Source organism: Oncorhynchus tshawytscha, linkage group LG12, assembly GCF_018296145.1.
Source record: "Oncorhynchus tshawytscha isolate Ot180627B linkage group LG12, Otsh_v2.0, whole genome shotgun sequence".
Lineage (NCBI taxonomy): Eukaryota > Metazoa > Chordata > Actinopteri > Salmoniformes > Salmonidae > Oncorhynchus > Oncorhynchus tshawytscha.
The window spans coordinates 41,395,171-41,415,671 of NC_056440.1; the positions used below are offsets into that span (position 1 = coordinate 41,395,171).

The 20,501-nt window shown below is 43.3% G+C and overlaps 1 protein-coding gene across 4 annotated transcripts in view; it reads left to right on the top strand.

Annotated features, from left to right (window-relative positions):
- The window catches only part of LOC112263308 (netrin-G2), a 54,564-nt gene that overhangs the window by 7,480 nt on the left and 26,583 nt on the right, over positions 1–20,501 (top strand). For all 4 annotated transcript variants that reach the window (XR_002955476.2, XM_024439421.2, XM_024439422.2 and 1 more), the window contains exon 3: positions 2,681–3,324. Coding sequence is in view for 3 of the 4 variants with exons in the window: in XM_024439421.2 (XP_024295189.2) it covers positions 2,681–3,324 (644 nt within the window). In the remaining variant the exon portion in view is untranslated. The remainder of the gene's footprint in view (positions 1–2,680; positions 3,325–20,501) is intronic.

A 20,501-nucleotide genomic window follows, 5' to 3' on the forward strand; every position in this document is an offset into this window, starting at 1 on the left:
CTGGTCCTCTCGTCTCGAGTCGTCTCCTCTTACATGACCTCTCCTCTCCATTTCCGCAACACACACTTTCTGTCTCTTCCTCATCCTTCCCATCTATTTCGGTCAGTGCAGGTCCACAGATGTCCTTCTGATTGGACTTAACAATGTCAACTGGACTCAGTGAATAAACTGGCCAGGTCATCTTCAGGAGAGAGGTCAGTGATCCCCAGCCACTCACAGTCAGGGTGTCTGAACCTCATCGATGGAGCTGCCTTCCTAATGACATCAAACCACAGCTTAAAGGGGAGATCAGTGGAGGGCTTCCACTCTAGCAGAGAGGAAAAACCCTCTCTTGTCATTGAGGATAGAATGTTGGATTATCTCAAACACACAAGAAACCTATTGGTCAGTGAAAGGGGATCAAAGTTCGTGGTTCTCCTCCAGTGTGTGTGTGTGTGAGAGAGAGAGAGAGAGAGAGATCCATTCTGAATTCCCTGAGGCTGTCACTGAGAGGTGGGCAAACAGTCTACTTAGCACTGGGTTGCTCTTTAACTGTGACAGGAATCCAGTGTGGATAATTGCTGGAGCGGTTTAGTGGTGAAAGCCACCTGGTGTAGCAGTTGAACTGGATTTGTGTGCTCTGCAGAAGGAGGCAAGGATTGTGGGCTAAAGGTAGAAGAAGCTGAGGCTCTGGCTTGGGCACCTGTTGTGTGTGGCTCTCATAACACCATTGACATAAAGGGGAAAGAATGTACAGTACATTACCAAAAGTTGTTCGTTGAACATCTCATTCCAAAATCATGGGCATTAATATAGAGTTGGTCACCCCTTTGCTGCTATAACAGCCTCCACTCTTCTGGGAAGGCTTTCCACTAGATGTTAGAACATTGCTGCTGGGACTTGCTTCCACTCAGTCATAATTAGGCCTGGCTCGCAGTTGGCGTTCCAATTCATCCCAAAGGTGTTTGATGGTGTTTGAGGTCAGGGCTCTGTGCAGGCCAGTCAAGTTCTTCCACAATGATCTCGACAAACCATTTCTGTATGGACCTTGCTTTGTGCATGGGGGCATTGCTATGCTGAAACAAGAAAGGGTCTTCCCCTGACTGTTGCCACAAACTTGAAAGCACACAATCGTCTAGAATGTCATTGTAATGCTGCAGTGTTAAGATTTCCCTCCACTGAAACTAAGGGGCCTAGCCTGAACCATGAAAAACAGCCCCAGACCATTATTCCTCATCCACCAAACTTTACAGTGGCACTATGCATTGAGGCAGGTAGCGTTCTCCTGGCATCTGCCATACCCAGAGTCCAATGGCGGCGAACTTTACGCTTGGCTGCTCAGCCATGGAAACCCATTTCATGAAGCTCGCAACGAACAATTATTGTGTTAACCTTGCTTCCAGAGGCACTTTGGAACTCAGTAGTGAGTTTTGCAACTGCAGAAAATATGATTTTTACTCGCTACGCGCTTCAGCACTCGGCGGTCCCGTTCTGTGCGCTTGTGTGGCCTACCACCTCACAGCTGAGCCGTTGTTGCTCCTAGACGTTTCCACTTCACAATGACAGCACTTATATTTGACCGGGGCAGCTCTAGCAGGGGAGAATTTTGACTAACTGACTTGTTGGAAAGGTGGCATCCTATTAAGGTGCCACGTTGAAAGTCACTGAGCTACTTAGTAAGGCCATTCTACTGCCAATAGCTTGCCTGGAGTGCCATTTTTTAAACATTTTTGATTGGTTAAATTGCAACAGGCAAGCTCAATCAAACACAGATACTATTTGAAATGTTCTCAAATACTGTATCTGAACCCAGGCCTGGAAACCGTGTGAGTGAGGATGACTGTTGATGACAAGACGTGTGACAGTTTGCACTCAGGCCGACCAATGTGACACTGAGATTTAGAGGTCAGGGATGACCACTTGGTAGGCAACCCCCCTCATGTTAATCCATTCTGTGTGTAATCCATGTGTGTCAGTAGAGCAGTGTTACAGCTTCAGGGTAAAGTGAAACATCTATGACACTGTTGAAGCTATATAATGTCAGACTTTTAGGTATACAACGCATTCCAGTAGTCTCGCTGATCTTTTTTGGAGTGATGATGAAATTTGATTCAATGCAACACTGTAATTTACAATGTGCATTAAATGAGTGTCATTGTAACCAGATTATGTGCAATTATCACCCTGTATGTAGGAATTCCCAGATGGCTATTCACCAAACAGAGCTCACAAACTGTTTCATGGGGACATATGGTGAGCATGTTGGGACAAGCACACAGACATGGTCTCAGGGGGACCTGAGGTTGACCAGATTGTTTTGGAAAATCTGTTTCCTGGTTGTTTCATGTTGCTTGGGTGTATTTTTTTTGGTGGGGCTAGTAGCCTATATAAGATAATGAGAATGTAACTTTTTAAAATTTTATCTGACTTATTTCTCATTAGCAAAGACATGCAAAGAATCAATAAATACTATGAAAAACATTTGTGTAGCCTACTTTGAGTATCTGGGAGCCTTTTAGGGAGTCATTCTTCTGAGTCATATATTCTATGCTGAATACTAACAAAGAACTCGCTCAGTGTGGATTTAGAATGTTAACAAGTGATGAGCTAGTAAATGTTTTCTATTTTCTAATGGGGAAGGGAGATGAACATTGTTTTCCAACATTGACCAGTTTTCTTTCCCCCCATCTCCCTCTTTCAGGAGAACCCCTACCTGTGTAGTGACGAGTGTGACGCCTCCAACCCGGACCTGGCTCACCCTCCCCAGCTGATGCAGGATCGTGAGCGCAGCGGCCTCATCACCTATTGGCAAACGGTGACATGGAGCCGCTACCCGGAGCCCCTGCTGGCCAACATCTCCCTGGCCTGGAACAAGAGCCTGGAGTTGACCGACGACATTCAGGTCACCTTCGAGTATGGCCGCCCCACCATGATGGTGCTGGACAAGTCCCTAGACAAAGGGCGCACCTGGCAGCCCTACCAGTTCTACGCCGACGACTGCATGGAAGCCTTCGGCATGCCCGCTAAGCGGGTGCAGGATCTGTCGGCCACCAATGTGACGCGGGTCATCTGCACAGAGCAGTACTCTCGCTGGGTGGGCTCCAAGAACGAGAAGGTGCTGCGCTTCGAGGTGATGGCACGCTTCACTATCTTCACGGGGCCCAAGCTGCTCAACATGGACAGTCTGTACACACGCATGGAGAGTATGAAGGGCCTGAGGGACTTCTTCACTTTCACCAACCTGAGACTGAGGCTGCTGAGGCCGGCCCTGGGGGGAACCTACGTCCAGAAAGACAACCTCCTCAAATACTTCTACGCCATCTCCAACATAGAGGTACCAGCCAGGTAAATAGACACACCTACCTCTCTTTGCCTTATTGGACAATATCTCTTGCAAAGATATTTGAGTCACAGTCTATTTTGTGATCAATTGAGAAAATGCACAGTCCTAATGGTATACTGTACAGTATCTTACGCTGTACACCAGAGGAGGCTGGTGGGACGAGCTATAGGAGGACAGGCTCATTGTGATGGCTGGAATGGAATTAATGGAACAGTATCAAACACATGACCCATTCATTCCATTCCAGTCATCACAATGAGTTCGTCCTCCTATAGCTCCTCCCACCAGCCTCCTTTGCTCTATATTAGTGAGAAAATAGTGCCCAACATTTTAGCTTCTGATAAGGAGCTGTGGAGGAAGTTGTCTGAAACAAAAACTGGTTTGATTCTGTTAAAGAAACGGTTACTCTCTTCCTGCTGACAGTCAATTCTATAGCAATCCAATCTCAGTGCTTAATTCAGTAACCTTTGCGAATATAAATATTGATAAATTAATGAATTAGTCTCTCCTGGCAACATTGCATTGCCCAAACCTCCGGTAATACGAGCCGTCAATCAATAGTTATTCCTGTATGTCAAATAGCAAATTGTTTTTAAAGGGAGTTGGGGATGGGGTTTGGAGGAGTTGAGTGGTCAAATGGACACATGGAGATAAGGTAAAGAGCCCATGACTGATGTTCACTGGTTTATAATGATCAGGGAATAGAGGAGAAATGTTAAGCTAATACCTACCGGAAAATTGTTGTTGGATATTTTATCCATCCCTTAGTATTGGGAAGCGCTTGCAGTGTTTGAATGATTGGGATGGGATGGCCTCCCTGATGGCTGTGTGTGTGTGTGTGTATGTGTGTGTGTGTGTGTGTGTGTGTGTGTGTGTCTCAATAAATGGACTGCAAACACTGAGAGAAATGGCCTAGGGCTCTGTAATGACATCAGGCCCATCAGCACAGGGACAGAACTGCCGCCGTTGCCTCCTCCACCACCTCCCCTGCTCCTCCTCCCATTCCTCCTCCACCTCCCCTCCTCGTCCCCTTTTTCTCTCCCCCTCCTCCTCCCCCTCTCCACGGCTCATTTCCCCTTGACATGAGGAGCGCAGATAATCAACCGGTGATTAAACCTAATCGGGTAGAGCAACAAAAGCCAAGGCCCCCTAATTGAGTAAGATGCAATGCTACTTGTGAAAGGCAGGCTAAATTGTTTTATAATTTCCTATTTTGATGAAATCTGATTTGAGCCTTGTTTCAGGGATTTTGTTCTGAACTCTTCTGATAATGCTTTGGACATTTAGATTATGCTTGTTCACAAAGGCTGCCGTGGTAATTGATATTTCCACCGGATAGCACTCTATTTATAGCCCCTTACAGAAGGAATATAGAAAATTCAGAATCATACAATGCGAAAGATGTATCATTAGTCAGAGCAACAAACATCCTCATCAGGTTCCTTTGGCTATTGCAAAGATTCTCTGATGTCGTCCGTTTTAAGTAGCAGTTTGAAGTGGCCCCAAGGAGAAAGGACCGCAGCTTGCATGTCCCTTCGCTTGCGCAAACTTCTTTGAGAAACACCCGGACGAGAGCAAACCAGATGTATCCGTTTGTCCCATTCTGTCCTTGCGCCGTTTTTTAAAAGGATAGAACAACAACAAAAAAACAAAAAATAAGGAAACCATCCTCAGACCTTCGCTCTGGTCACTCTTAACGTACATGGGATCTTTATTTTCCCACCGGCTGAAATGAATCTGTCAGCTCCAAAAACAAGCACACCACAGGCGCTCAAGCCTGATGCGGCAGCATCTAAATAATCACCAGCTGGGTTGGATTAAGTTGAGTAGAAGTAGAAACATTACAAGTAATAATGGCGTGAAGCCTGTCTGTGTCCAGAAGGTATTTGAAAACCCTCGGTTTGTATTGTACAAACACATGTCGAAATGAATAATATTGTTACAATCAGGAAACAATTAAATAAGGGGTGAAAATAGGGTTCTGTCCCTGATAGGTGGATTAGGGTGAGAGTGACCCTGGTGCCCATTCTCTTGTTTTGGGGATGGAGCCGTGTCAGATGTGACGGATGGCTCCAGTTGTTGGGTATAATATATTGGCATAGCCATTATCCCTCTGACCTCCTCGCCCACCTTCCTCTACTACACAATGATAGGAGACATGTCAAGCTGTCAGGAGAGACCACAGTGTCAGAGAGACAGAGGCCCCACTAATGCTGTATTCATTTGCCTGTGGTCCTGTCTCAGCACCCATCACAATGGGGGAAAGGGACCTTGACATGAACAACTGTTTATCACATTGAACCATTTTCCGCTAAAGTTTAAGTTTCACTCACCTGTCTCAAGTTAGGGTTCCAGGGGCAAACTTTTGGCTGTTCAAATTCTTCAGAAACCACTGGGAAAATCCTTCCACACAATCTCACAGTCTAACTTAGTGGAACAGGTGATTTCCTTTGGCTGGGACTATGGAGACACATGGTCAACCTGATTTATACAAGTGTGGAGGAATACTTCTGCGTGCTAACAGGATTGATTTATTTTTCCACAACAAGGATCCTGTGGGCAGAGCCTGACAGTGGCATTTTGGCCTCTCTCCCTTTAACCTCATTCCTATCTGTTTCCTGCCACCACCTCTCTCATTGGAAAACAGATCCATGTAAAAAAAAAAAAATTTAAGTCCAAAGTGAATAAAATAAAGTCAATACAGAAAGATAAGCTCTTACAGAGTAAATGGATTAGTGGTGGAGACAAATAGGACGGGTAGAAAAAGCGCAATATTTTCCTCCCGATCCTCCGACATAGAACCACCCACCTTTACACTTGCACCACCCCAGCCCACAATGCCTGTTAATTAATAATGCAGTACTATACAAAACACAGACATGACTTTGTGAAATGTGTTCGCCAGTCTTGGAAGAGAGTTGTCCAGCCTAACATTCAGATCCACACACAGTCCAGTCGCCATTGTGTCCAGACAGTTGTCCTCTAAGGCCCGTGGACAGTATGGGACTCTGAGTGGCTTCACTCCATTACTGGTGTGGCTGCACTGTGCTGTGACTGTGGAGGGATTTGAGTTGTTAAGGAGACTGGGTGGATCAGAGAATCCCAGAGAGCGCCCCCAGACGACAGTCTGTCACACCTGACAATTGCAGCAGTGACCCTCTCAGCCTCAGGGGCCTGTCCAATCACAGATGCGAAAAGTATTATGGGATGTATCCTTTCACTGTCATTATGACATGGGGCTGGTCTCTGACACTATCATTCTATTCTATTTAACTAGGCAAGTCAGTTTAAGAACAAATTCTTATTTACAATGACAGCCTACCCCAGCCAAACCCTAACCCGGACAATGGTGGGCCAATTGTGCACCACCCTATGGAACTCCCAATTACAGCCGGTTGCGATACAGCCTGGAATCGAACCAGGGTCTGTAGTGATGCCTCTAGCACTGAGATGCAGTGCCTTAGACCGCTGCACCACTCGGGATTACCCTTGTATATTTTGAGTGTGTAAAAAGGACACGTGTATCCGGAACTTACTCAACTCACGGCACACTCTGAATAGATCTCTGTAAAGCAAAGAAGAGCAAATTAGATTTAAGATGATGCAATTTCAGTATAATCTTCCGCACGACTCTATTGTCTTGGGTAAAGTAAGATTAGGGATGAAGTTAGTGCACTGCCGCTACTGTATGTGTCTATACAGTTTTTCTGTAATTATTTTGCTTTGGTCTCCAATTGCTTGTGTATGATGCAGTCTTTGGCCTAGTTTTGGAACAGCCTGTGCTTCTAGAGTGGAGTCATGTGCTGTAGAACAGTAGTATGAGGAAAAAGGGCCACTTAAACAACTCATGAGAGTCTTGTGAGTTTGCTTCTAAGCCCTTAAACCATCACCATCAGAGCTGTCCGTCAAATATCCAGCTATGGGCCTTGGCTATGGCGAGGGCAAGGCAACATGATCAGTGCCGCTTTGTCTGGAGGAAATGGATGCCTGCCCTTTTCTGGTCTTTCTCAAAGTACTTCGGTAGTTAATGAGTGGATGAGTTCAGGATTGGGAAGGTTACTTTCTAAATGTGAACCATTACCGTTACTAGTTACCTGTCCAAAATTGCAATAAGTAACACATTTGGATTACCCAAACTCAGTAAAGTAATCTAATCTTACTTTTAGATTACTTTCCCCTTAAGAGGCATTAGAAGAAGACAATGTATGTTACCAATTGAACGACATCTATTCCAGGATAAATCAATGTTAGAGTTTAGATAACTGGCCATAAATGGATGTTGCATTATGGGTTATGTACATAGCTGCGGTAGTTTGGGGGTGGGGATGCTGCGATTTTTGAGGGTGGAAGGGGGATGCAGGGAAAAGAATATTGTCCACACAGAAGACGTCTATATCAGTCCGCTAATACAAGACCAGTAAAGGCTTTTATGTTTTTTTTGTATTTACCAGCATTTGTAACTTCTGTCTGATAATTATCTGTACAGAACAGCTCATCTAATAATACTTGTGGAATATAAAATGCTTGCTTGATATATGTTTTCCGTGGGAATCGAACCCACAACCCTAGCATTGCAAGAGCCATGCTCACCCAACTGAGCCATAATATCAGACCAGATCATCACAAACCACTTGATGTCTCAATGTACTCAATTACTGTATTGTGCGTGGTTTTCCTTCATGGTGATGCAAAGTCTACAGGTACAAACCTTGATGACAATACACTAATGTGCTACTTTTTGTGCAGTATTAATTTACCATCCTTACAAACCACATTAAGTGGGTTGAAGGATGGTAAATTAATACTGCACAAAAAGTGGTTGTTTTCCATGTTATTTGATCCAAAAATAATAATAATTTGATGTGGATGTTTTGTGTCTTTGCCCATAACCTTTTGATGTAAGTGTTTGAAGACAGGGTTTTGTTCTTTCTGTATTCCATTAGAATGATAATCACAGAGAAAGAGACAGGGCAATAACTCTTACAATTCCAACTATTGAATCCTGCAAGATACTGTTCTTTAATTATAACTACCATGGGGAGATGCTGAAAAATGTGTTTGCCCACACTACGTATATCTATATTGGTCCTCTAATAGTAGTAAAGGACTAGTGCACTACTTTTGTGAAAAATATTTTCAACAAATAATAATATATATTTGTATTAATATGTGACCGACCGCCTCGATTCTGTATTATGTAGCAACATTTGAAATTGTGTTTTTATCATTGGATAAAAGTAGAGACTCAGCGCTAGAAAACGGTATATCATACACTGCAGTTGAAGAACAATGGGAAAGTAATTCTGCTTTGAAAGATGATAAATGTGCAAACCCCACTTTTGAGAAAATGGGCCTTGAATGTTTTGGTACACCTACTGTAGAGCGCTTTGTCTACTCCCATCTTTTTAAGCATTCACATGTGAGGCCATGTGGTAAACATATGCTATATCAAATCAAATCTAGGTTTATTTGTCACATGCACAGGATACATAAGGTGTAAATGGTACGGTGAAGTGGTTGCATTATTAGATGACGCTTACGCGACACATCGATGGGTCATGTGAAGGAAATGCTATAACCACCTCCCAGCCACATCTAGCTTAGTGGATGGGTCACTATTGTCCAGCCGAAGTGGAATCTTTTTGTTTAGACATGTAGCTAGCTAGTTAAACAATGAACTGGAACAATCCCAACTCATACTACTACCAATACAAACATTGTCATAGCTGTAGTATGAATCTGCAGGTAGCTAAAGCTAACAAACTATGTTCAATGTTAGCTAGCTAACATTAGGCTATAACTAGCAATGCAAATGGATTTCTGATTAGAATAATATTTCTACACAGATCATACATGTAACATTAGCGAGCCAGAAAGCTAGCATTTTCTAGCAAACAAACAGTACGCTTTAACATTAAATAAAAAACAACAACTTTCTGACAAAATTAGAAACGTATCTCAAAGTGTAGCGAGACTCATACTCATATACAGTGGGGCAAAAAAGTATTTAGTCAGCCACCAATTGTGCAAGTTCTCCCACTTAAAAAGTTGAGAAAGGCCTGTAATTTTCATCATAGGTACACTTCAACGATGACAGACAAAATGAGGGGGAAAAAATCCAGAAAATCACATTGTAGGATTTTTTATGAATTTATTTGCAAATTATGGTGTAGTAATGTAGTAGTAGTAATGTAAGTACATTATTTACCTTCAGAGGTGAATGTATCAAGCCAGTTGTCGTGATAAGTGTTTTGTTGTTGTGCACTGTCCTCAAACAATAGCATGGTATTTTTTTTATTGTAATAGCTACTGTAAGTTGGACACTGCAGTTAGATTAACAATAATTTAAGCTTTCTGTCCATATTAAACATGTCTATGTCCCAGAATTGGCTGTTGCTTACAACATCGTTCTAGTCACATGATTGCATATTGAGCAACTACTGTCCCGGTTTAGGGACACCAATCCCCTAGAGGTAAAATATCTGACATTTTTCAAGTACATGTTTTTTTGTTGTTGGTGTCCTTCACTGGCTAAAACGCTTGCTTGCTAGCTAGCCTAACTTCACTTTTATTGGCAATGTTAGCTAGTTAAAATTACATCTAGCTACATACTGAACATACTGGGGCACATTGTATGAATTTATGGTTGGATCAGAATGACCGTTATAATTATTGGCCAGTATGGAAAATGTAGTAAAACCACAAGTCCAAAGCCATCGATGGAGATGGGGACAATTTTGGCTAGCTAGCCACAGGACAACAACGCAACGAGATGCAACGATTAAAGTTGTTTCTGTCAATGATGTATGTGATGTGATTGGAGAGAATCCAAATGCTTGCCTTTTTTTTTAGTGCGCCAGGACAATTCACAGTTGAGCTCACTCAATTTAGCTCAATGCTGATTGGCTATTATTTTATACTTTTTTATCAAGGGAGGCCAAATGCTCGCTGGCTTCCTTCCCTTGCATTCAATACTATGGGCGGCAACAATGTCATACTCTTTTTGACCAGACGTCATCAGATCGATGGCCTACACATACAGAGACGAGGGGCGTTGTTTTGCTCGCTCAGATGCTTTCTCCGGTGAGATACATTCAGTCTCTTTAGAATTGATGGAAATTATGAAAAACCGAGAGACAAAAGATACATTATTTTATATGTTTCTCTTTTTTCCTTGGGGATTTTTTTTGGGGGGGAAGCCTGGCTTCCCTTGGCATCCATGAATACTTGCCAATGAAAATCCCTACTTGTGGTCTTCTTAAATTAAAATAGTTTTTTACATTATGTGTGGAGCACAATACCACAGAGGAGTTTACAAAGGAGGAACTCCCTCAAACGTGTATTCCATGATTCACATAATTGCTGTGTAGATATCGATAATAGGCATAAGTGATATACATATCGCCAGTAGGCTACACCACTGCTGTCATCCTTATCTCCGAACCTGCTCCAAGCGTTTATTCAAATTGGTCATATAATCTTTGATGCCGACAGCAGTCGCACCATTGGAAGATGTAGCTTGCACTGTAGCCTACAAAAAACCTTTTCCTGCTCTTTTCCCACGATCCATCAAACGCATTTGATGTGTCATCATAGTGGTCTCTGGCTTGTGGTCAGAATCTAAGTTTAAATAATAGATCGGATAGGACTAGATCGAATCAACCCTTAAATGCACTTGAAATAAAGTTTCATTTGATTTAGTCCTATTCTTTAACAGATCTTTTGTTGAGATGGAGACTTGAATCCAACATATTAATGATTAACTTGAAGATGACATTTGAAATCAACCAAAGCTTGTATCCCTGAGGCCTATGTGTATTGTCTATTTTAGTTGAATCTTGGGTTGAATTAAAACAATAGCTGTTGATGACTTTGCAAATGCTTTATAGGACTAAATATTGATGATATATGACCTATAAAGTATGGTCACATTTTAATTTACTCTCTTAAACGTACCCTTCGGAATGAGTTCGATAGCAGCAGTGCATATTTTTTGTTAATAATAATTTCTCAATCATTCTCATGATAGCATATTGGTAGTAGTCAGTGACAAATATGAAAACTAAGCAAGGCTGGGCTTGGTTAAAAATCTGGATGGGAGACCAAAGGGTAGCTGTTGATAGGCCAATTCTCCAGTAGTAGGTGCTACCCAGCCTATTGTTTTGATAGCGGATATAACGTTGTTTCAAAGGGAAAAAAATGGACCTATTATATACAAGGTTTATCTATGTTGAAAATTGGTTACCATGATGACATAATCCTGTGGTTGAAATTTCGCCCTCAAAACAACAGTTTACATGATAACATTTTTTCAAATCCAATGTACAGTATTGTCCACGTAGATTCCACGTCACAATACGTTGACAAAACACTTTGAAACAATGTTGATTCAACCAGTTTGTGCCAAGTGGGATCCCCTGCCAAACTGTACCTGTATGTTGAAAGTGCCTTTTGAAAAGAGGGTCTTGAGGAAACTGCAAGGCATTACTTAGTTGGTACACATACAGTATGTTTGTGTGAGGGATACTGTCGATAGAGCCAAAACCTGGCTGGCATGATGACACCTGTGCACTGCACACACACACACACACACACACATATCCCAACACAGTTGCACGGTGTGTAGTAACAGTTTGTGGAATTACGTTGACTCAGCACATGATATTGCCTGTGAACTTTGTTGCTGGTCTTGGTCAATATTATTTTCTTTATCAAGGCACATGCTCTTCTCATTGATCTTTTCCTTAGTATTCTCAACAATTTGTCTTCAGAAATGGACCATTCTAGACAATGTAATTATGTGAAATGCATTATGTGCATGTTTTTTTATTTAATCTGAAATAATTTTAAGGTTTGACTGTCTGGTCCCACTGAATGTATAGTACAGTATATCAGCATAGTAGATACTGTATGTTCACAAATGCATCAATTTTTTTTCTCTCTCTCTAAAGCCTAGTTTTTCCACCAGTTCTTTTCTCGCTGTGTTCCCCTGTAGGGGAGTAGCCTATTGTATGACTGATGATGCTCTGTCCAGGCTTAGGAGGATAACAGAGTTAACCCGTCCATGCTTTCTGCGCTGTTGGTCTCAACTTTGCTTTGGGTTGCAGATGAATTATGAAAATAGAAAACCGCTGCTCGCGGTCTGGTACTCCAACACTTACAGGACAACCCTAATGCGGCTAATGAAATTAACATTTCAGGGGGCTGGAATATGAGTAACTATTGCTGTCATCTCAGGAAGTAAGCTCTGTATGAGTAGAGAACAGCACCCTCCCTTCCTCCTTCCTTCCCACCCTCGCTCTCAACCTCCCTCCCTCCCTCACTCCTTCCCTCCCTCTCCCCAGTCCCCCTGCTCTGCAGTGTTGTCTATTTCTGTAGGATCCTCATTACCCAATGAGATGAAACAGCCCTTTTAAACTGTAAGCTTCTAGTGTGTCAATTTATTAGAAAAATTGTGATCATTTGACTAGCTTTGCATTGTCACTCAGCAGGTTAGTGCTAATTTTAGGTCTTTTATCGTTATAGTTTACGTCAAACTCTCTATCCTCCAGGTAGCTCAAGTAAGAGGCAACGCTAAGGGAGGACATCAGGATAAGCACAGTTTTTATTTGTAGGGGGAAATATTTATACATACATTTACAAGGGCCAAATTGAGGGAGTAAAACATCATTTGAAATGAAGAGCGGTTTGTTTCCCCAATGATGCCAGTATCTTTAAAGGTTACTGGGCGGGCAATTTGTCTCTGAGGAAAGAGCTGGGATATCTGGGTTTTATGCAGCAACGTTTGCGGGGATGGGATATTTGAAAGGCTGCTGAGTGTGGGATCCTCCTTATATGCTAACAGCACCTTAGGCGTAAATATTGTGTCAGCCTGCATGGATCCCATGCCTTCAGGGTCCCAAACAAAAATGGGGTGTCCTTGCCAGGCAAACAGAATATTTCAGCAGCACAATGTCCCTCATCAAATTTTAATTTGTCCATTTCAATGATGAGGCAGACTAATTTTTGGTGCAGCTCCATCACAGTAGGAGAACTGTGGTCAGCCAACCTGTCCATCCATCCTTTAATGAACAAGAGCATATGGTTCATTATCATTACTATCACCCTTAATGCCAGGAAGTACTGTATAGCTCAAAGCAGTGATAGGCCTCATACTGGACCCGGTAAGGTTGTGGTCCGGTAAGGCCATCAGCTTCTATCTCAAGGCCATCAGACTGTTAAATAGCCATCACTAGCACTGTTGGAGCTAGGAACCCAAGCATTTCTGCCCTCAATAACATCTGCTGAATATGTGTATGTGACCAATCAAAGGTGGTTTGATTTGATGTGTCTGACTCGGGCACACAGATGTTCTGCGTGTTCTTGTGTCACATAGGCGGCAGGTAGCCTAGTGGTCAAGAGTGTTGAGCTCGTAACTGAAAGGTTGCTGGTTCGAATCTCTGAGCCGACTAGGTGAAAAAAAACAGTTTGCTTAAGCAAGGTACTTAACCCTAATTGCGCCTGTATGTCGCTCTGGATGAGAGTGTTTTCTAAATGACCTAAATGTAAAATGCCGGAGGGGGTTCAGAGACTGTGTGTCAAATCAAAATGATAATAATTCCTTTGTCACATTACTCTTCATTTACTGTAGATAGAAATAGTACAGATTCCACATTGTGTTTTTACGGGAGTAGTGAAATGGATTCAGTCCCTAACGGTCCCTGCTGTGGACAGTTGCGCTGCAGGTGTTTTTACAACATTCTGGTCATAATTGGCAGAACCCCCCACAGAGCCTCAACCCACGGAGCCCACAAATGAATTATGCAAAAGGAGCCTTTTATTTTCCCAGTGTCCTTTAACTATTTTGATGTGCTCAGAGAAATTTGAAAGCCAACTCCCTTTCTACAGCTCCACTTTGTCTACACTTCTCACTTACACTAATGTGTCTATCTCTGCCTATCTGCATATCCCTTCGGGAAAAGGAGCTGCGCTTCGCATTTGACTTCCACCCTTGTTCGTTGGGAGTGCAGGGAAGGTGTTTTTTTTTTTTTTTTTTTTTTTTTTCAAGCATCCTGTGTAAATAATTTACAGGAGCTGTCCATGCCAAAGCTTTCAAGGTCATTTGAAATTGGTAGTTAAAGAGCCAGCCGCGTGAAGGGCTGCTGCTCCCCTCATGGGGTAGTGCTCCACGGGCCGTTCTGGTGCTCACCAACCCTTAAACTGCACAATCCTCCAGGAGGGGTCAAAGGTGTAAAATGTTGAAAAGAGGTCTCCTGTAGCTGTCTCTGAGTTGGTTGGGGATCCAGTGCTCTCGCGGGTATTGGAGGGAAACAGCAGGGTTTTATTTTCTCCTCATATCATAAGTTCCTCAGAGCACAGTGAAAGAGAAACGAGAGAAATGGCAAGAAGCATGTGAAGCAATGAACTCTGTGTGACTGCATCTGCTGTCAAGGGGCTAGCAGCATTCTGGAGCTGCAGTACCTCAGAACCCCTATAGGAATGTATAGTAGATATAGGGAAAGGGAAGGGGCTGTTAGTGAGGTGAAATGGTACCTCCATTGGAGAGCTGTTGTGTGAACCCTGAGTAGCTTTATCATTAGCGGAGGTCAGAACTCATCCGGTCCCAGTCACGGATCAGGACCAAACAGAAAAGGATGTTTGAAGCCAATTACACATGTTTGGCTCTTCAAAGCCTATGGAGACAACCTGTACACCTGCAAACCAATATCAGGAGCCATACAATGTTGCTCCTAGACTACCAATACAGGCCTACAGAATGAAGTCATGTTATTTTTTGTTGACCCTCTCTGATTCATTGATAATCCCAATAGTCAGGTGAAGCCCACTCTATAACTGCATCATGGTGGTTATGAGCCTAATTGTCCCAGCTGAGTAGTAGGTCAGAAACAGTCATTGTTTTCTTGGTTGAAAAAAAAAATCCTTTCTCTCCAAAGAAGAAGTGAGTCTTAACAGCTGTAATGATGACAGATGTGGCCCCCTCTGTGCAGGAGGGTACCTCGCAGGGCACCATTTGTCCCCGTCTCCTCTCCATCCATTCTTATTTGGGACTAAGCTAGTCATCATGAGTCACTGGCAGTGAGCGCCCGGCAAATGAAAATAAATAGTGGGGGATTCTCACGAGAGAAGTTGAGGAAATAAATAAAGCTTCCATTAACTGCAGCTCCCAGCTGTAAGTGAGCAGAGCATGCCACTCTACACCAGCCTTTTATCTGTCTATCCACATTTGTTTAGCGCTTGCTGTTATTTACTCACCTAAATGCTACATTTCTCATCTCCAGCAGATGCAAGCTTTTTTTTGTTTATATCGTCTTGAAAGGGGGGCTGGTGGCTCTGGCTCGCCAACGCTAATAAACATCCAGCTATTTATAGGCCGTGATTATGTCATTATATTCGGCGGATTAAAAAACAGTATTGTTCAAGTCTTCCTGTGTTTGCAATTGCAACTGACTTAATACGTAACGTCTCCTCCAGTCAACCTGTCCTGTGCGTGGTAATCGTAGTGTGTCCAAGCCATATGTAGAATGTATGGTACTGTTCCTTCCTCCACTCCAGATGGCCGGATGGGGGTTTGATGCTGGCCCAATAGCAGGGCTTGGCTGGCCTGTAACATGAGCTCATGAGCCCAGACAGAGAGGGGGGTTTGCCCTGCAGCAACCGGATATAGCTGCCCTGGTTCTGGGAAGGAAGGAGGGCATTTTTTTGACAACAGTGCAATTTCCGCACACTGATTTTGCTCTTGAAAATCTAACATGGTCTCAGTAATGAATGACTCACTATGGATAGATGGTCTATGAGTGTGTGTGTGGGGGGGTGCATGTGTGTGTGTGTGTGTGTCTGACATTGTGTGTGTCTGTGACACCCACTGCGTGGAGGCAGGATACTTCCTGAATGTAGAGCGCAGTGTGAACAGAGCCATTAATATACAGTATATTCTCTTTTCCGCAGCCACCCCCATGCTTCAGTGACTTATAGGCTTTGAAGGCCTTAAAGGAAAAGAGAAAAACAGTGTTTTTAGTCAAAGATAGAGCCACCTTGTCCATACTGTCCTTTACAGTATAACAGATGATTCCTTGGCTCGCTACCTTTTTTTAATCAAGGGGCTTTACTGTCCACTTTGCACTTTTTGTGAGGCATCAATAATTTAGAATATTCACTGTGATGCATACCAATCTGCCTACTAGTGTGTGTGCGCATTGCATAGTGTTTCACATCCCATAACTAAGCACATTTAGAATATGCCAGTAGGCATTTATTCTGCCATCAGACAAGACAGGTCTCTTTTGCATCCGATTTCTTTTGTTTAGAGTGCCCTTTCTCCTGGAAGCGCTACAGTCAGGGATAGGGCTTGGGTCGGGTCTGTGTCATTAAATATGCAACAGTGGCTTTCTTACAGAAATGGGGGACCTGCCAGTGGATGCAAATACCCTGTACATTTAACATGTTCGACGTTCATGCATTATTTGTAAGCATAAATGGTGGAGGAGGATGGAAAATGTTCCTGTGAACGCCGGAAATAGCTCGGGAAGGACTCCTGTATTCGGTTCAGACATCTGTGGTGGCTTCAACATGAAATGTTTCGAGCTGTCTTTCTGAAATAGTTGGCAAGGAAGTTCTATGAGCATGTTAAAGGTTCAATGCAGCCATTTAAAAAAATCTCATTATCAAATAATTTCTGCTTAACAATGCTAGCACAGATTGGAATATGTTCGGTGATTAATCTGATGGCATTGAGGAGTTAAGCACATTAGTCACCAGCTTCATTAATAAGTGCATCAACGACATTGTCCGAACTGTGACCGTACGTACATATCCCAACCAGAAGTCATGGATTACAGGCAACATCTGCACTGAGCTAAGGCTAGAGCTGCCAATTTCAAGAAATGGGACACTAATCCGGACGTTTATTTAAGAAATTGCGCTACGCCCTCCGACGAACCATCAAACAGGCAAAGTGTCAATACATGTCTAAGACCGAATCCTACTATACTGGCTCTGATGCTCGTCGAATGAGGTAAGGCCTGCAAACTATCACAGATTACAAAGAGAAACCCAGCCACGAGCTGCCCAGTGAAGCACCAGCTGTTCCGGATGACTGTAATCAAGCTCTCCGTAGCCGATGTGAGTAAGACCTTTTAAACAGGTTAACATTCACAAAGCCGCAGGGCCAGATGGATTACCAGGACGTGTACTCAGAGCATGCACTGACCAGCTGGCAAGTGTCTTCACTGACATGTTTAACCTCTCCCCGACCCAGTCTGTAAAACCTACATGTTTCAAGTAGACCACCATAGTCCCTGTGCCCTAGAACGCCAAGGTAACCTGTCTAAATGACTATCGCCCCGTATCACTCACATCTGTAGCCATGAAGTGCTTTGAAAGGCTGGTTCAACACCACAGTACCCTCAAAGCTCATCACTAAGCTAAGGATCCTGGGACTAAACACCTCCCTCTGCAACTGGATCCTGGACTTCCTGACGGGCCACCCCAGGTGGTGAGGATAGGCAACAACACATTAACCACGCTAACCCGCAACACGAGGTGCGTGCTGAGTCCCCTCCTGTACTCCCTGTACACCCACGACTTTGTGGCCGCATGCGGCTCCAACAACATTATTAAGTTTGCAGACAACACGACGGTGGTAGGCCGGATCACCAACAACGATGAGACAGCCTATAGGAAGGAGATCAGACACCTGGCAGTGTGGTGCCAGGAAAACAACCTCTCCCTCAACGTCAGCAAGACAAAGGAGCTGATCGTGGACAACAGGAAACGGAGGGCTGAGCACACCCCCATTCAACGAAACAGGGCTGTAGTTGAGCGGGTTGAGAGCTTCAAGTTCCTCAGTGTCCACATCACTAAGGACCTATCATGGTCCAAACACACCAACACAGTCATGAAGAGGGCAATGCCTCTTCCCCCTCAGGAGGCTGAAAAGATTTGGCATGGGCCCTCAAATTCTCAAAAAAGTTCTATAGTTGCACCATTGAGAGCATCTTGACTGGCTGCATCACCGCTTGGTATGGCAACTTCTTGGCATCCGACTGTAAGGCACTACAGAGGGTAGTACGTACCGCCCAGTACATCACTGGGGCCGAGCTCCCTGCCATCCAGGACCTCTATTCCAGGCTGTATCAGAGGAAGGCCCTAAAAATGGTCTAAGACTCCACTTACCCAAGTCATAGACTGCTCTCTCTGCTACCGCACGGTAAGCAGCACTGAAGCGCCATGTCTGGGGCCAAAAGACTCCTGAACAGCTTCTACTCCCAAGCCATAAAACTGCTGAACAGTTAATGGAATGGTTACCTGGACAAATGGTTAATTACAATTAAAAATTTAAAAATGAAAACACTATCCTGCACTGGCTCTATGCACACTCACTGGACTCTACCCACACACTCACACATACTACACTGTCACTCTAACACACACACACGCACACACACTGCATATGCTCACACACACTCACGCAGACACACTTTCACACTCTTTCACACCCTTCACATACGCTGCTGCTACTCTGTTTATTATCTATCCTGATTGCCTAGTCACTTTTTACCCCTGTACATAATGTGCATTCGGAATGTATTCAGACCCCTTCACCTTTTTCACATTTTGTTACATAACAGCCTTATTCTAAAATAGAAAAAATAGATTTTTTTCTCATCAATGTACACACAATAACCCATAATGACAAAACAAACAAAAAACCTTTTTAGAAATGTTTGCAAATGTATTAACAATAAAAAACAGATGCTTTATTTACATAAGTATTCAGACCCTTTGCTATGAGACTCCAAATTGAGCTCAGGTGCAACCTGTTCCCATTGATTATCCTTGAGATGTTTCTACAACTTGATTGAAGTCTTCCTGTGGTAAATTCAATTGATTGGACATCATTTGGAAAGGCACTCACCTGTCTTCATAAGATCCCACAGTTGACAGTGTATGTCAGAGCAAAAACCAAGCCATGAGGTCGAAGGAATTGTCCGTAGAGCTCCAAGACCGGATTGTGTCAAGGCACAGATTTGGGGAAGGGTATCAAAAAAAATGTGCAGCATTGAAGGTCCCCAAGAACTAAATGTCCTCCATAATTCTTAAATGGAAGGAGTTTGTAACCACCAAGACTCTTCCTAGAGCTGGACAACCATCTCTGCAGCACTCCACCATTCAGGCCTTTATGGTAGAGTGGCCAGATGGAAGCCACTCCTCAGTAAAAGGCACATGACAGCCCGCTTGGAGTATGCCAAAAGCACCTAAAGGACCATGAGAAACAAGATTCTGTGGTCTGATAAAACCAAAATGCCAAGCGTCATGTCTGGAGGAAACCAGGCACCGCTCATCACCTGGCCAATACCATCCCTATGGTGAAGCATGGTGGTGGCAGCATCATGCTGTGGGGATGTTTTTTGGCGGCAGGGACTGGGAGAATAGTCAGGATCAGGGAAAAGATTAAAGGAGCAAAATACAGCGAGATCCTTGATAAAAAGCTACTCCAGAGCGCTCAGGACCTCAGTCTGGGGAGAAGGTTCACCTTTCAACAGGACAACAACCCTAAGCACACAGCAAAGTCTCTGAATTTCCTTGAGTGGCCCAGCCAGAGCCCGGACATGAACCCGATCGAACATCTCTGGAGAGACCTGAAAATAGCTTTTACAGCAACATCCATCCTGACAGAGCTTGAGAGGATCTGCAGAGAACAATGGGAGAAACTCCCCAAATACAGGTGTGCCAAGCTTGTAGCGTCATACCCAAGAAGACTTGAGGCATTAATCGCTGCCAAAGGTGCTTCAACAAAGTACTGAGTCAAGGGTCTGAATACTTATGTAAATTTCAGTTTTTAAATTTTTAATACATTTTAAAAAATGTCTAAAAACATGTTTGCTTTGTCATTATGTGGTACCGTCTGGAGATTGAGGAACCTTTTTTTTAAAATATATTTATTTTATAGAATAAGGCTGTAATGTAACAAAATGTGAAAAAAGTGAAGGGGTCTTCACTGTATTACCTCAACCACCGTACCCCTGCACATTAACCCGGGTACTCCTTGTGTATTGTCTTGTTATTTTATTGCATGACTATTTCCTTTTTTTTATTGAGCAATTCTTTCTGACTTTTTAACTCTGGGAAAGGGCTCATAAGTAAGCATTTCACAGTAAAGTCTTCACCTGTTGTATTTGGT